The sequence below is a fragment of the Melanotaenia boesemani genome, chromosome 5, assembly GCF_017639745.1.
Source record: "Melanotaenia boesemani isolate fMelBoe1 chromosome 5, fMelBoe1.pri, whole genome shotgun sequence".
NCBI lineage: Eukaryota > Metazoa > Chordata > Actinopteri > Atheriniformes > Melanotaeniidae > Melanotaenia > Melanotaenia boesemani.
Window position 1 is genome coordinate 29,698,773 of NC_055686.1, and position 17,018 is coordinate 29,715,790.

Sequence of the window (17,018 nt, forward strand, 5' to 3'; positions counted from 1 at the left end):
ACCACAGTCCAAAATAAATTGGATTATGTGAAATGTAACTAACAAAAGAACATAATGACTTACAAACCTCATCAGCTAATATTTTATCCCCAGTAGAAGATAAACAACATATGAGATCGTGAAACTGAGACATTTCACCATGTGATGGAAAATATGAGCTGATAGTGAATCTGACGCAGCAACACGTCTGGAAAAAGTTGGGACAGGAGCAACAAAAGGCTGGAAAAGTAACTGATACAAAGCAGAAACACCTGGAGGAGTATCTGACAACTAATCAGGTTAACAGGTCAACAGGTCAGTAACATGACTGGATATAAAAGGATCATTTCAGAGAGGCAGAGTCTCTCAGATGGAAGATGGTAACGAAAAGAGGTTCACCAATCTGAGACAAACTGGATCTAAAACTGTGGAACAATTTCAGAAAAATGTTCCTCAGACTTTGAAGATCCACCATCTACAGTGTAGAATATCATCAGAAGATTCAGATAATCAGGAGCAATCTCTGTGTGCATGGGACAAGGCTGGATGCTGGTGATGTTCTGCATTTAAAGCAGACATGATTTCTCTACTGGAAACCACTGCATGGACTCAGGAAGACTTCCAGAAACTACTGTCTGTGAACACATTTCACCCTGAAACCCACAAATGCAGGTTAAAGCTCCATCATGCAAAGAAGAAGCCAGATGTGAACAGGATCCAGAACCAGCACCGTCTTGTCTGGAAAGTTCATTTAAATTGCTCTGAGGCAAAGTGGAAACCTGGATGAAAATGTGAACTAGTTGGCCGTGGGCAGCTTCCACATCTGTGAAGCTCCATCAATGCTGAAAAGTCCATGAAGGTTTTAGAGCAACATCTGCTCAAACCAGACCACGTCTCTTTCGGGGAAGGCCTTGCAGATTTCAGCAAGACAATGCTGAACCACATCCTGCGTCCATCACACCAGTACGGTAAGTACAGTGAGGTCCAGCAGGAACCATCTACAGTGCATCTTTAAGCAGTGGTTCTAACTTTGAAAGGGTAGACCGGAAATGGTTTACGTCATTACGTAGAATTGACCGCCGGCGAGCCTTTGAAAGTCTTCAGTTTGACTTCAGCCCAGGAGAGACCATGTCCGCCGTCATAGGCAAACTGTACTCACCTTTAATCTCATTTAGAACTCAGTCTCTATGAAACAGCAGTGACGCGGGGCCTGAAGGATGGCCAGCTCGGTGAGTAGCCGGTCTGGGGGCTTTGCCAAGCCGGTCGGGTTTGGTACAATTAGCCTTCAGTAATTTAGCTGTTTTTGGGGGTCGGTGTCTTTTACTACGTCGCGAGGATTTTCCAGCCGGTCGGTTAGCTCGAGTCCGTTCACGTCCCATTCAGAATTCCACCCGGAAACATGGGATTTTACTATCCCGACGTTACCGACACAAAACCGCTTTATTCAGGGAATGTCACTTGGCTGTTTTAGATCTTTATACACCATCATTAATTCCGCTGAACGATACATGAAATATTTATCTTAACTAAGCTGGTCTTTTTGGAAATGGGAAACTATCTGTAGCATTGTTTTCTATTTTTTCTCATGTATAGATCAGATATATTTATATGCAAGTTAAAACATATGTGCAAAACCAGCCGTATTTCACTGCACTGTATTAAAGGATTTAGATTTTAAATTTACAATTTTAACTCAATTTATCAACAGTCATTACCAATAAATGCGGTTTTATTGAAGTTAAAGCTTGAGAAGGGTCGCTGTTGTGTTTAAATGCAAAGAAGTCCTTGTTTACTTTGTTGTAAAGATGAAACCAGTCAGAGAAGTAAGTCCGGCTGGTTTTGTGCCCTCAGGGTGCTGTTCAGGTGAAACTAGAGCTCGGACATCGCGCCCAGGTTAGGAAGAAACCCACCGTGGAAGGCTTCACTCACGACTGGATGGTCTTTGTCCGAGGACCAGAGCACAGCAACATCCAGCACTTTGTGGAGAAAGTGGTTTTTCACCTCCACGAAAGCTTCCCCAAACCAAAAAGAGGTATGCCCGTTTCTGTTTCCTCTGAGCAGGCTTGGATTGGAGGGTGCAAGGCCCTCAGACATCAGCAGGTGTAATCCCGTGTCCTCGGTCCAACCCGAGGCCGGCTCTGCCTTCCTTCTCAGGATGGAAGGACGTGTGCATCTGTTGCTTTAAGCAGATTGCACAAATCCAGTTTGCAAAGAAAAAGCAAAGCTATTGTTGTTTAACGTCTTGTTGCACGTTGTGAGAATATTTTAGAGCAAAGGTGGGTTTTGAAGTTAAACGTGTCACAATGAAGCAGAAGATGAGGTGTTTGGTGCTGATGATGGGTTCTTGGTCCATCTGTGCCTTGCTTGTTGCTTTTGGAAGTGGACGTGATGTAAACGAGGACAGAAAGTTAAATTAGAATTATGTGTGTTGGACTAAACTCTGAAGATTTAACTGTTGGTTTCTCTGAAAATTGTGTATAAAATGTGAAAAGTAAAAACATTTCCATGAACAGTCTCCTGTACAATCAGCATGATCCAAAACTTTGCATGTGCTTTGATAAAAGGAAAGACGTTGGATCAGAGATAATATACATGACGTGTTCAGGTTTTTATGACCGTAAGGCTGCACAGATGCTTCGTGTTCGTATTAAATGATTTTCTTTTGCTCACAGCCGTCATGTGAGAGATGATCAGGTTTAAAGCGAGAGAAACACGTTTAGCAGAAATAACCTGCAGGTGAATTTAACCTGATCAGGAAGTTTGAAGCTTGCAGCTCTCTGAAGGTAACATGGTGACCAGGCTGAGGTCCAGATGGTTTCAGACTCTGACTGGACCAGGTCAACACCAGGTTCTGGTGTAGATCTGCTGCTGTGTTTGGGATTGTTGTCCTGCTGCATGAGACAGTTCCAGTCAGTCAGGTGGACTCACATCTGACTCTAGAAGGCTTTGGTATCCAGAGGAGTTCATGGTCCATCAGTGACTGCAAGGTGTCCAGACCATCATCCCTCCACCACCGTGCTGACAGCTGCTATCAGCTGGCAGACCCAGAGAGGCCAGCAGCTTGGGTGATGGGTGGCTCGCAGGACCGTTTGTTTTATACTGGAGAAAGAACTCCATGAGTTCAGATATCTTCCTCTGATGAAAGTTTAGAAAACATTTAGGTTTTTAGGTGTGTTTCATGATTCATTTGTTAACTTCAATAATTGATTTCTTCGCTGCTGTTATTTTAGAGTCCAGTGAGACTTTGAACGGGTTGAATTTCAATGGAAAAACTTTTCCTGGTTCCTCTGAGCATTGCACTCTCCAGGACGTCCACACCTGGGACGATGGACAGCTGTCCTGAATCGTCCCGGTCTCTCTGTATGTATGATGGACTCCAGATAGTTTGGAAATGATCTTGCAACCCTTCTAGGATTTCCTCCTTGGCATTTTGCTAACACACCTGAAAGCTGCAGAGCAGCAAACTGACAAAACTTGAGCTTTTATTAGAGGAAATCACGCTGATGCTGATCAGTTAATCAGTGCATTGATTAACCCCTGAAATTCTACACCATTTTTTCTTTGTTTTCTTTTATAGATATAAAACACATATAGAAGCTGAACCCTTGACATTGTTTTCAGGACAGCCTCAAGTGTCAGATCATGAGACTGTAAATAGCCATTTCCAGTTATTCCTGCTACTATTTACCTGCTGTCCTCACTAAACCAACTCCAGCTCAGCTGCTTTGTGGCGCCACCGTGCATCAGAAACGTCTTCTTGGCTTTATTCCAGCCATAGAGAAGCTTTATTTTTCTACTTTTCAAACACACACAGAACTTTCTGCTCACTGGTTGATCTTTGGCTACTCCTGATTGGATGTTACCGTCAATCTAAGCTCTCTGATTGGTGGAAAGTTTGACAGGAAGTGGCTTTATCATCATGTGCAGGTCTAAATAGAGGTCTCTTAGCAACATAGTAGTGATGGTGATGTTTTTATGATGAAATGTGATAAATAATGCTGTTATCGTGGATCATTGTGGATTTACCAGATGGAGTCTCTGAATAAAACTACACTTAGTGGCTGGATTGTAAACCTCCCAGACGGGATAGAAATGCCTGGAAAACATCCGTAGATCAACTAAAGGGTAACTATCCATCATCATTTACCCCACAGAGCTACGCACTAACGCTCCTGGTGGAGGGGGAGATGGACCTCGGGGAGATCTGATGGAGGTTTAAGGGTTAATTCCTCCACACTGCTTCACCACATAGTTTGAGTTTTTGTCCATTAAAGCTTTCAGAGCCACAAAAGAAAACATTTTTAATTGAAACGTTGAATGAACGTGACACATGGAGCCAGTCCTCAGACATGTGGTAAGAAGCTAACTGGCTCTGCTTGAGCTACAGAGGCGATGGAGCACAGATCCTCCTGCACTAAGATGTCCTGTGTGGCTCAGACCAAACAGGATTTCTGGCTTTCTTCACCTCTGACTGTGAAGAAATGGCAGGGTTTAACAAAGTAAGGTCGTCTGTACCAGCAGGGGGGCACCGAATCCTGGTTGACATCACATATCCTGTGGAATAGTTCCCCGGTGACTGGGAAGGTGGCTCAGGTTGACTGGAGTTCAGTAGTGATGCCTTCACTGCTCTGATTCTCTGCAGGATTCCTGTGCTTTTTCTCCCAGACCGGATCAGGAGCTCAACGTGGACCTGATGTTCTGCCTAAAGGCAGTTTATCCCGCTCATGCCTTCTTACATCTTAGAAGTACTTGGTAGTTTCGATCCAGCTGTGATCCTAAATACACCAAAAATCCTGGATCTGAACACGTTTTAGCAACTTTTCCTGGAGACCAGGAACTTTCTACATCTGACATTAGAAGCTGAAATAAGCAACAATATTTTAATCATCTACGTTTATTTTACTGCATCAACTTTTCCGTTCGTATCCATGGTCTGTTCTCCTTTATCCATTTTCTAATTCACTCTTATCCAGTTATTATCCAGGTAAAACAAATCCATTCTATGATCCACGTTAGTCCTGTTATAACCGTGTTTATATAAAATAAGGACCTAGCCACGGAAACTGCTGGTTTTAGCTGGTTTTAGCCAAAACCTGATTTAGTTTTCTACGGCCAGAAACACACTGTGGAACCACATTCTTATATTTTTAATGTAATTACTGGAGTTTGACCAAATAACCGTCCTTTAAAATATACATTACTATATAAACACTTCCTCCCTTCATTATAACAACTAACAGTTTTTATAAATGGAGTTTAAACTCCAGCTGCTGATGGTCATTCAGCTTCATAATGTGACCAGTGGCATTGAATCGTTAACACAAGGCTTATTCTTTCTGTCTGAAATGCCATACTATAAACAAATTAATTACAACTACCAGGGTTGTGCGTGTAATCCTGGTCTGTGCAGAAAGCTGAGACACACCCAACATGTGTTACTGTGTCAGTAAATTCACCTGGAACCCAGCAGAAAATGTAAATGGTTATCTCCTAAAAGAAAACCTCATTACTTTCAGTGGAAACCAGAGGATAGGAACTATTAAAGTAACCTGGGAACTAGCAAAGTATTCGTAGAAATCAGCAAAGTAGTCCTAGAAATGAGGAACATTGTTCTATGAACTAATAAAGTAGTCCAAGGAACTAGTGAAGTAGTTCTAGGAACTATTAAAGTATCCTGGGAACTAGTAAAGTATTCGTAGAAATGAGCAAAGTAGTCCTAGAAATGAGGAACATTGTTTTATGAACTAATAAAGTAGTCCAAGGAACTAGTAAAGTAGTTGTAGGAACTAGTAAAGTAGTCCTGGGAACTAGTAAAGTTCTCTCCTTTATGATTCATGCCAAACAAAGGCAGAGTCATAAGAGAAAGTGATAGCAGAGTTTTAGAGCTGGAATCAAACTTTTCACCACAAACAGCAACAGTAAGACCTGGTTTCTGGTTCTGGCTCTGCTAGCTCCAGAGTTTCTGTCCCACAGTGATGAGACAGATGTCTTTGTAACCAGCAGAGTCTCTGCTGTCATGTGACTTCTTGTTTGTGGAGAAATTAGCAGAAGCTCTAAAGTGGACAGAGCTGTTCTCATGATTTTCTACATTCCCAGATAACTGCTGGGGTTTGAACTGTTTGGTTTGGATGCTGATGCTTGGTAGAGTCTTTTAGCTGAGTTTCTCCCCGCCATGTCGCTATGCTACATGTTAGCATCGCTGCTTCCTATTGTTTGTACTGCATGGATCTCACCCCTTCCACGGGAGGCACTTGTGAGGAAGGGGTTAAACTGGAAGTAAACAAGAGGAGCACAGCGTTCATGCTCTTCCTCAAACACAAGCTTCGCTAAAAGCTTGACTAAAACTATTTAAGAAAACAGAAGATGATTCAAACCACAGGTACTGAAATAAGTGTTAAAAAAAAACAAGCAAACAGGACTTAAACTAGTTCTGGGGACTTAAACTAGTTCTGGTTAGTTCTGGTTCCACATCCAGAACAGTCTGGTCTCCAGTAAAATGACCTAGAAATAATTCTTTAATATAAAGAAGTACAAGTACATCATCAAGACGTTTACATGAACTATACTTCTAGGAAATATTTGGAACAACCTGAAATTTCTGGAGAAAAATGTCAAGTCTCAGTATATTTTTCCTCAGTTCCACATTTATTCCAGCATCCAGCTCAGCATGGATCAATGAAACCAGCAGACATTTAATCCCAGGTATCTGGAAGTGAAAAATCCAGAATTCCATGTGATCAGAGTAACTTTTCCAGATCTAGAAGTTATTTTAAATGTACATATGTGTCCATTTCTACATGTGTGTAGTAATCCTGACACCTGAACTGACTCACCTCATTGTACGAACTGAAGTCAAATCATTTCAGTTCCCTCGGGGAGCCCAATAATCCGAACGCTGCAGCCGTTCCCTTCTCTGGAAGTGGTGGAAGCAGAGGATAAGTCCTGGCGTTGGTTTGAGGGTCGCGCTGCGGTGAGCCCACACTAGTTTTGGCGTGGAACAGAAGATCTCATCACGGTCTCTTGCAGAAGTTTAGAAAAGAACTGCGTAGATTGTGGAGCTTCAGTTCCCTCGAGGAGTCCGATGAGCCGAACGTTGCAGCGTCTGCTCCTGCCCTGCAGGTCAGTTAGCTTAGCCTTTAGCTTCCTGTTATCACTTGTTTATGTTTATTTACATGTATTTGTTTATGGTCACGTAGGAAAAAATATTAGCATTTATTTTATTTCACACAGAGGGATGTATTAACTAATTATTTATTTTAATTTATTAGGGGTTAATAAATATCTGTTTTTAAAATTAAATCTTTTTTTTTATTATTTATTTGATTTTTCAGTTAAAATTAACAAAACATTGCTATTACATTCCTAAAATAAATTTAAAAAATATTTTTCTATTTATTTAATTAAAATGCTTTTTAAAAAAACTTTTTTAAACATTTATACTAAAAAGGATTATTTAAGAGATTGTTGGCAGACTGGTAAAATGAACCTGATGGTGACATTAAATCCGCTGACTGTTATGGAGGAGTGATGGATGTGGAGAACAGCCATGCTGGGGTCTGCAACTCTTCTTCTGGTCTTTTTCCGTGTTTCCTGACACGGTTTACGTTAAACCTCTGTGTAACCTGAAGGATGTCTTGTAGGACCGGGACCGGATGAGTCCGCTGGTGGACGTCTTCTCGCTTCCTCTTCCCTCTCGTGTTTAATGTGCTGGGCTCTACCGCTGATGGAGAGCTGTAACTTTTTGAGGGCTTTCATTCAGCTGCAGCCGGCCCGCCGAGGGCCCTGAAATAAAATAGGAGGCTGTTAAACACATCGTAAGCACAAAGTTAACCTGTCGGAGGGAATTGAGTGCTTACATTTGGTCTGTGTGCTGACTTTGAAGTGCACAGATAACTTTTTTATCTTTTGAGGCCAGCAGGGACATTTGTGAAGCGTTAAAGTATTTATGATTGGTTGCACACCGTGCAGCCGTGGAGGCAGGATATTTATCACGAGGAGGGGCCGTGCAGGAGCAACGGGCTCATCTCAGACTAAACTGCAGAGTCTTTTCACTCCTGCATTTTTAAACCCAGAAACCTCCACCTGGATCTTCTCTTTACATCATGGCCGTTTGACAGATGGAGGTGTGTGAACCTTGCATCATCAGTGAGAAAGTGTTTACGTGGTTCAGGGATCCCGCTGACCGGTCAGGCTTCACAGACATTTTAAAGGGACATTGTGTCAGAGTTACTTCCTTCTAACGCTGGAATTGTGTATCATTCTAACGTGTAGTAAATTCCAGCGTCTCACTTTCTCAACCACGTATTGCAACAACGGTAGCCACCATGTGTCAAAAAGCCTCGACAACGCCGGTGAAAGCACGTCATCCGGTAGTTCATGGAGTGTTCACTCAGTTTATTTCTACAGCACATGTCAAGTACAGGACAATTCAAAGTTCTTTACATAAAACAAAAACATCACAGATAGTAAGAAATAGTAAAAGCAGCAACATAGCAAGAATCACAATAAAATAATAAATTTAAACGATTAAAAGCAAAAATAAGTTTAAAAGTTAGCGTACAGATTTCATGCCGAGGCATGAAAGAAGAAATGTTTTAACCTGGATTTAAAAATGTCCACGTTTGGGGAAAGTTTCATCTCTACTGGCAGCACAACAGCTAAACGCTGCTTCTCATGTTTAGTCTGGACTCTGGTCTGGACTAGTGGACCAGAGTGGATCTAAGCGCTCTGCTTGGTCTATATTCTCTGAACGGTATTACAGATGGATTCTGGACCTAAACCGTTCTGGGATGTAAACCATCAGAAGGGTTTAAAATCTGTTCTGGGACTGACTGGAAACCAGTATAAAGATGTTATAACTGGTGTGATGTGTTCAGATCTCTTAGTCCTGGTTAAAATTGCAGCAGCAGCATCTGGATGAGCTGCAGATGTTTACTGGTCTTACTGGGAAGTCCTGTTAAAGACCAGTACAGTAATCCAGACTATTGGCGGTTAGGGCTGCAACTAATGACTATTCTGATGGTCGACCAATCGGATTATGTATCTCATGATTATTAAATGGCTCATATTTCACTTTCAGCTTTTAAATCTTGCATGAGGTTGTTATGTAAGTCTGACGTTTCTCGTCTTTAAATGTTCGACGTACTTCCGTGGTACACAAGGTCCACTTTGCAAATCTCACATGTATTTAATGTATTTGATAAGTTTAACTTGAAGTTATAGCAGACTTTTGACGTCGTCTACCGCCGTTTTGCTCCCTGGTCCAACGCCATATTTTCCCACCGGCGGACTTTATTGCGCATGTGCAGCTCTCAGCAGAGATAAGAAAAGAAGACGATGTCCCACTCTGTAGTGTTTTTTTTTTGTTTGTTTTGTTTTGTTTTGTTTTTTTTGACAATAGTCAATGGGTAAATTCGTTGTCGACTTTTTATTGTCGACTAATCATTGCAGTCCTACTGGAGCCGGATGTATGGAGTTTCTACTGGTCTTACTGGGAGACTAAACTTTAAATTCATCAAACTGCCAGCAGGGGTGAAAGCAGGGTCCGAAATTAACACTCACCAGGCTCCAAATGCGAGTAAATTTTTTGTTTGGCGAGTAAATCTCTGGGCTATCCGCCAAATGGCGAGTAAATGTTTGTACCAAATTTGTCATGTTTTTCAGTCTTCCTTATGGTGGATTTCTTCTTTATGTTGCTCTGCTGTCTGCATGTATGAACCACGCGCACTGACGCAAACACTCACACGTGACACGAGAATGCGCTGCACTGTTTCAGTTCTGTTTACGTTTAGCTCAGGCTAATTAAGTAGGTAAATATGTGGAGATTTTTAGAAGGAGCCGGCCAGCTTTCCAAAAGAAAACTCGCTGAACTGGAGGATAAATCAGCAGAGCTTCCAGCCCCAACCAGAAAATTAGTGAAAAGTGATGATTTGGATTTAGCGGCGCCTTCTGTCTGCTTCACGGCCCGGTTCCGCTTGCTTCTCACGCGCCGACTATAGGCGGTAACACATCTGTGCGTGGCGCGCTGTCAGCACAGCAGCACTCTGTTGGATGTGATGTTAGCCTGTTAGCTTAGCTTAGCTGTTTTCAACCTGAAGGAGACGACAGCTGCATAACGGACGTGACGTGACTCCGCGAGACTACGAGCAGCTGTCCACCGATTAACTTATAAGTATAATAATAATGATACTTATTATTATTGTATTTATCAGTTGTTAAGTTCATTATTATTATAATCAGCTTTTATGATTATTGATAAGCTATTTATATTCAATATTACTGATTTGTCATGAATCAGATCAATAAGCTTTAAAATCATTATCCATTTTTGTTAAGTTTATTTTTAAAGAATAAAATAAAAAGCGAAAATCAGGGACTATGATCCCACTAAGGCTATAATGCTGTGGCAGAAGGATTGTTAGGAGCAGGAGGCCAGACTTCACGGACTGTGTGAAAGCACGAAGAGCAGAGAGGGACGAGTATGATCAGGTTTTAGTCAGGGTGCGAACCACAGGGGAGCTGGGGGAGCTATAGCTCCCCTTAATGAAACATGAGCTCCCCTAGAAACAGAATTTATGAAATGTTGGGGGAGCTATATAATACTGACAATAAAATGTATGCTGATTGCTCACAAATTCACTGTAGCCTAAAGTATGACTATGGATGCTATAATTATTGTGACCACTGAAGCGTGGCGGCGCTCCAAGTTAAACTTCCTGTAGATCTACGTTAAATACAAAATAAAAGAAGTAAATGCTTAAAAGGTAAGGTAAGACCTGCTTTAACTATTTACAATATGGGAAACTATCATTGCTCATTATATTGTGTATGGCAAGCATCGCTGTGTACGTGTGTGATATGTGGGGAATATTAACTATGTAAGTTGATCTTCGCAAAAAGAGTGGTAAAAAATTTTTTTGCAAGGGACATTTGCACCTGTTATGTATTATTGTTGCATAAGAGTTGTTAACCATTTTGTATTGGTACGCCTATGTTCTGTGGGGCAAGCTGTAATATCAGCTGGCATCATGTTCTTACTTGCCGAAAAAAGATAGGAAATGCAAAAAAGCGGCTCCCCCTAAGCCCACGGTATGGTTCACACTCTGGTTTTAGTTAATGAATTCAGACATTAACACTTTATCAAATAAAACAATTTTTCTTGTTGCCTTTGTTTAATGTTGCTGTGACACAACAACACAGTATTATAGAAAATAACATGTGCGTAGAAGTATGTGTGTGTAAAATAATTTAATAATTTGGCCAGTAAAAAATATGTTTGGCCAGTGGATTTTTACATTTACCGGCCAACTTGGCCGGTGAGTCAAAAAGTTAATTTCGGACACTAGGTGAAAGTAAGCCAGTCCGGTACTGCGTACCTCTAAGAGACTGACTGGCTGTACACAGTACCAGGAAGATGGAGAGTGGCTGCCTGCTATAAAGGCCAGAATCAGTCACGACGGCAGTCTGGGTCAGACAGTAGATCCATTAGCAACATGCAGTTTTGAAAACTAGTTAGTGTGTTTAGAAATTCCTTCATTCCTAATTGTTTCTGAGCTGTCAAAGCTGTTTTAGTCCATACTCTCGCTCTTCCTCGAGGCTCTTGCCCTGCTCCCCCCGCCCCCCGGTGGCCTCCTCTGCTCCCAGCCTTCAAAACGTGAACCACAGATTATGTCTTTACGTTGTTTTTTACTGTCCTTTTTTTATTTTAACGGCATGGAACAAAAGATCTCAACGACTGGAGACTTCACTGCGCATGCGCGTCTACTTCCCAAACACAACAGTTGCTATGGGGATGGGTATGTTTGATTTAATGCACTGGGACGTTTTTCACAATTGGTCAGCAGATGTCAAGAGATGCTGCTTGTGCCTGAACAGGGCAAACAATTACTCACACCAATGAAATTCCACACATTCTTGTGGTTGGCTAAAACACTTTAAGCAGTCCCAGTAAAACCAGCTCATAAAACCTTCCCGCCAGTCTTTATTCCCAGTCCTACAGACTGGTTTATACTGGGATTAAAAGCTCCAGCTTCTACTGACTGGTGTTAAGGGTTTAATGGACTGAAAATTAGTAACATAATTGATCTTCATATAAAACCCTCCTAACATGTGTCATGTGGGAAAGAACTAATTTGTATTTATAAAAACTGACATAATGTCATCAGATTGGCATTTAAAGGTTGAAATTATTTGAATAATCACATATTTGGTAGTTTTGATTAATCGTGAATTAAATTGAACGATTAAAACAAAAAAATGTAGATAAAATATTAATTTGTAAAATTCTTAGAGCAGCTTTTGGGAGTAGACTTTTTATTCATTTAAATGACCTAAAAGGGCAGTCATTTTCCTGGTGAACTTCAGGACAAACTTAAATCCCACAGGGAGACGCAGCCAACATGGTGGCCCTAAAGTGAGAGAAAAATTACCTGAAAGGTCAAAAAGGGGCAAAAATGCAGATCAACATCTGTGCTACTTATTTAAGAAGCAGCCTCTGTTTAGATCTGTGTCAGTTGAGCTTTATACTCAACAAATCGGCAGGTTTTCATGTATCTGAGCACACGCAGCAGCCCTGATGGAAGCGAGCGAAACTTCCTCCCACTGTCGCACCGCTTCCTTCTTCAGCTGCCAGACACACATTAAGATTAACGACGAATCAGTCAGTAAAGCTGCCGCCACGCTTCATTATTGCCACGCGGTTAACGGGCCGGCGTTGAGGTGTTGCCATGGAGACAGCCAAATGGCAAAGCTGTTTGAACAAATGGAGGTAAAGAAGCTCTTTGGAACCAGTGAAAGGGGAGGGAGGGGGCCATTTTGGCAATGGGAAGCAGCGGCTCATGCTGCTTAAGCACCTCATTTGTAGCCTGGCCTGCATTTAATCCACACAGGAGATGGCATCTCTTCAGAGGTGTTGGTGATATTTCAGAGGATTGTCACTTTCATGGAAGGATGGAAGGCGCTGTAATGGGAAAGAAATGGTGGAAAGAGTTGGAGATTTGTGGACACAAAGAGCTGAGCTTGTTTTTTTATGTTGTCTTAGAGAAAAATGCTTTTTGTCACTAAACCCCCCCCCCCCCCCCTTCTCCCAAAAACCCCCAAAAATATATAATTTTCCACTGATTAACCCTCCGGGGTCATGGGTATAATTGGCTGTTTGTGACTATTTTTATTTGTACCTTTTTCTATTTCAGCTTTAAACCAGTTTACCCTCCTTGTTTGGTTAACACATTGGACCTGAAATCACACAAAAAACATAAATTTTGAGGCAAAAGTTAGATTTTTTTTTTTGCATGAAAACCACACGTTTAACAAACAATTTTTATAACTTAGAATGCAAATATAAGTAGTTGATTTTATGAACTTGTGGACAAATTTAGTAACTAACAAAGTTATAAACAACTATTTGCATCAAAGTGTGGTAAATGTCTCAGGGGAGTTTTCTACCACAAACAGTTTGCATCATAAGATGCCAAATAAATGATTTGTTCCCGTCCAGAAACCAGTTACTGTCCACTAAAAGACAGCAACGACATGTGTTAGTCCTCCTGTGCACCAGGAGGCAGCACTTCAATCTGCTCTTGGTGGCTTTTGGTCACTCTCACAAGTTCCTCCTCTTCCTCAGCAACCAAATGTGTCACTCTGTCATGTCATACTTTGATTGGTTGAAGTGATGCATTTTCCCACCAATAGAAAAAGGGGTTGTTAAAAGTTTATTTAGGCTGAGCGCTTCCTTTGAATTAGCTTTCACCATTTCTTCTTGCAGCAAGGTAATAAGTACTGCAGTACAACAATAAGTACAACAACTTAAACGTCATATTCAGAAACTAGTAGTTTGGTCCACTTTTATCACCATGTTCATCTGCTGCAGCTTCACTTTCTGAACTTTCTCTGTCCATTTTCACCGCTCAGCATCTCCAGTAACAGCTGCTCTGCTGCAGGTTTAGTGGTGCTGCAGTGGAAAAGCAGGGTCTGATAGGAATCATCACCCATTTGAAGAAATATTGCACATGTAAACGTGGTTAATGTGTAACAAGCCGACTGTGTTGCAGTGAATCACAAAAATCATGTTTTAATGTTCTAACCTGTCAAAAATGAAGAAAACTGGATGATAAGAGTAAATATTTGGTTCATGTTGACGAGACAGCAGAACAACAGTAAGATTTGACTGAATCTGTCCCACAGACTAAGTCGTCTCTGTGAAGCCAACAGAAGATGGTCTCGAGTTAATCTCCAGTATCATCACACGGATCCAAGTCTTCTGACAGGAAACGTTTTCTTCTCAAAGCAAAATCCAGATCTTTAGGGTGAAGCTTGTCCAGCTGTGTTTACAAGTGGTTTGTCTTACTTTTCAGTCATGGCATCGCAGCCTCTTTGAATTGACGCTTTTGAAACTGCACCTTTTATCACAGATCTGTGGCTTTCAAAGGGGCCCCTCAGAGACCAGAAAATCCCAAACTGAAGTCAAACTACACAACAGTAGCTGAGTCGAGTATCTGCTTTCCTTAAAGAAAGACTCTTCTGTTCTGCAGGCCAGACTGGAGACGGTGGCAGCTCCTTACAGCCCCAGATCCAGTCCTTAATGATTGGTCCAACGTGTTGGCCTATGGCCATCTCGCTTGCATGTAATCTTTTAACTCCTGCTGATGAGTCACTGCAGCGACCTGAGCGTAAGATCCAGATCCTCAGGGCGAATTGTGTCCAGAAGCTTTTCTCTATGCTAATGGGATTAGTGGAAGGAGTAAAAGATGGATGAACTTGGAGATTAAGCTGCTTTTCTTTATACAACATGAAAAAATAGCCAAACTAAAAGTGTCCCTGATAAATGTCATAAATGCATCATAGCAGGCAGAATGATGTCTGGTTGTGCTGTTGATGGAAATTAAGCTTTTATGGACGTAAAGCTTCTTATAAGTGTTGTTTTTTTATTCTAGTTACTGATAAGTTACATGTTAATGCTGGAATACATCTGTAAATAAACAGAAAAGATCTGAAGGCCTCTGTTTGAAAACGAAGCAGGCAATCATCAGGAGCACCTATAAGAAGACTAACTGACAAAAACATGGACAACAATAAAGTTGCCAGTGATGAACATTTCTGTGCAAAGTGTGGAATTTACCAGCTTGTACTTAGGAGTGTGCATAGATGTAATCTGACCTGTTGACACTCCAGATCTAGAGGAAGAATCCTGAGTGTCAGCTGAGAATTGTGAGCCTGCGACCACGTACAGTCTGAAATTAATGCCGTCATTTAAATAAGGTAAATAACATCAGGCCGTTCAGTTTTTCAACTCTGAGCATTGATGGAAGAAATGTTCAGACATTGATGAAGTCAGCCTCTGATCTGGGATGTACAAAAAGCAACAACCAGAAAAACAAAGAAGAACAATGGCAGCAAACAGAGAAACGAAGAAGGAGAACCATGGCAACAAGGGGGAAAAAACGAAGAAGAACCATAGCAACAACCAGAAAAACGAAGAAGAATCATGCCAACACCCGGAAAACACAACACCCAGCATTGGGGAGGGTCTACAAGACAAGGGAATGATGGTGGTCTTGGGACTATTAATAGAAAAATCCAGAACTGAATAAAAAAAACTGACTGGAGACAGCGTGAACACAGACTTTATATCCTTCCTTGCTCTCCAGTCAGTTCGCTCTTTGATTGGCTACATACCGTTTCACGTCACCATCCATACAGTCGCAACTCAGAGGAGTCGTCGGCTTTCTTCACACGACAAGATTTTTTTTGTCATAAATAGTGAACATGTTCAATACTTCTGATTGTCGGCCACAACCCGTTTCAGACCCGATTGTTTGGACAGATTTGCTTGTGACCCACCTCAGACCCAAGTAGCAACCTCCGGCGTGAAATGTGAAGCCTATGCAGAAGTGCAAAAAATTGCAGTTCACCCCTCATCCACTAGGGACTGGCTCCAAAACAGAGCAAATCCCCATAGACTCCCATGTTAAAAAGACCAACTTCACAGCAGAGATAAACATGTTTAAAGCCAAATCCATTTTAGGATTAATAATTTACTGCTCCCATTTTGGACATAAAAAGTCTTAAATCATCTTGAGATTGCTGTATGTGTTTTATTTTTTCACCTTTTTTCTATTTATTTGTTAGAAATCAAAGTGATGTTTTAACGCGGATGCAAAGCAGAAGTTAACTGAGCCTCCATAAATTAACGCATACGAAGTCTGACAGGATGGCTAAAAATCTGTCGGTATAAACCACTGCTTCCTGTTCGGCAGGATTTACGATGTCACGTGAATTCAAGCAATTCCTAAGATGTAAAAACTGCCCAGACACACTGAATGACACTTTATTTACACATAAAAACAAAGAAGAGTTTTAGGATTTTCCAATTTTCTTACAGAAATGATTCCCACATGATTCTTTAGATGCAACAAAAAGAAGAGCTGCAGGCATGAAAGGATGAGGAAGGGGTGGGATGCAGAGAGACGGGGTAGCCACCACCTAATGACAGGAACTGAGTTGTAAATGCCAGCTTTCCCTGACTTGGTGAATGAAAGGAGGGAGGAGGAAGTGGCTGACTGAAGCTCGGTTTATATGGGCTGTCTGTCGGCTGCTCTTTCAGCAACGATGCCATAAAACATTTGTTATGCGTTTACTGCACCTCCACACACCAAGCCTGCAGGTTTCCAGCCAGGACACACTCCGAGTAGCCATGGCTGCCTTTTTTCTTTACAATACAGCCTGAAGGTGGAAAGAGTCCAGAGTGGGAATAATAGTTCATTTTGGTCTGTTTGTAAAAGTGAGTCCGACTCAACTTTTCTCATGTGGTAGCCACAGAATGACACAGAGGTTCTTAATGACATCAGAAACTCACCGTTTTTCAGTCTGAGATCCGGCTTGGAGCTCAGTCTCAGTCCTGCTGGTGTTAGCGGTCCAGTCCCAGGAAATACAGGTGCTGGGGGGACCCAGTCTACGGCGATACAGGTGCTGGGTGGATTCAGTCCCAAGCGATACAGGTGCTGGGTGGACCCAGTCTCTGGCGATACAGGTGCTGGGCGGGG

At 41.7% G+C, this 17,018-nt stretch overlaps 1 protein-coding gene across 6 annotated transcripts in view; it reads left to right on the plus strand.

Moving 5' to 3' along the window:
* Positions 1–831: 831 nt before the first annotated feature.
* Positions 832–17,018, plus strand: part of mllt3 (MLLT3 super elongation complex subunit) — a 53,826-nt gene continuing 37,639 nt past the window's right edge. For 2 of the 6 annotated variants that reach the window (XR_006010172.1, XM_041984760.1), the window contains exons 1-2: positions 835–1,208; positions 1,831–2,011. Coding sequence is in view for 5 of the 6 variants with exons in the window: in XM_041984760.1 (XP_041840694.1) it covers positions 1,197–1,208; positions 1,831–2,011 (193 nt within the window). In the remaining variant the exon portion in view is untranslated. Of the gene's footprint in view, positions 1,209–1,830; positions 2,012–17,018 lie in introns of all 6 variants that reach the window. The other 4 variants (XM_041984764.1, XM_041984761.1, XM_041984763.1 and 1 more) reach the window with 4 other exon arrangements.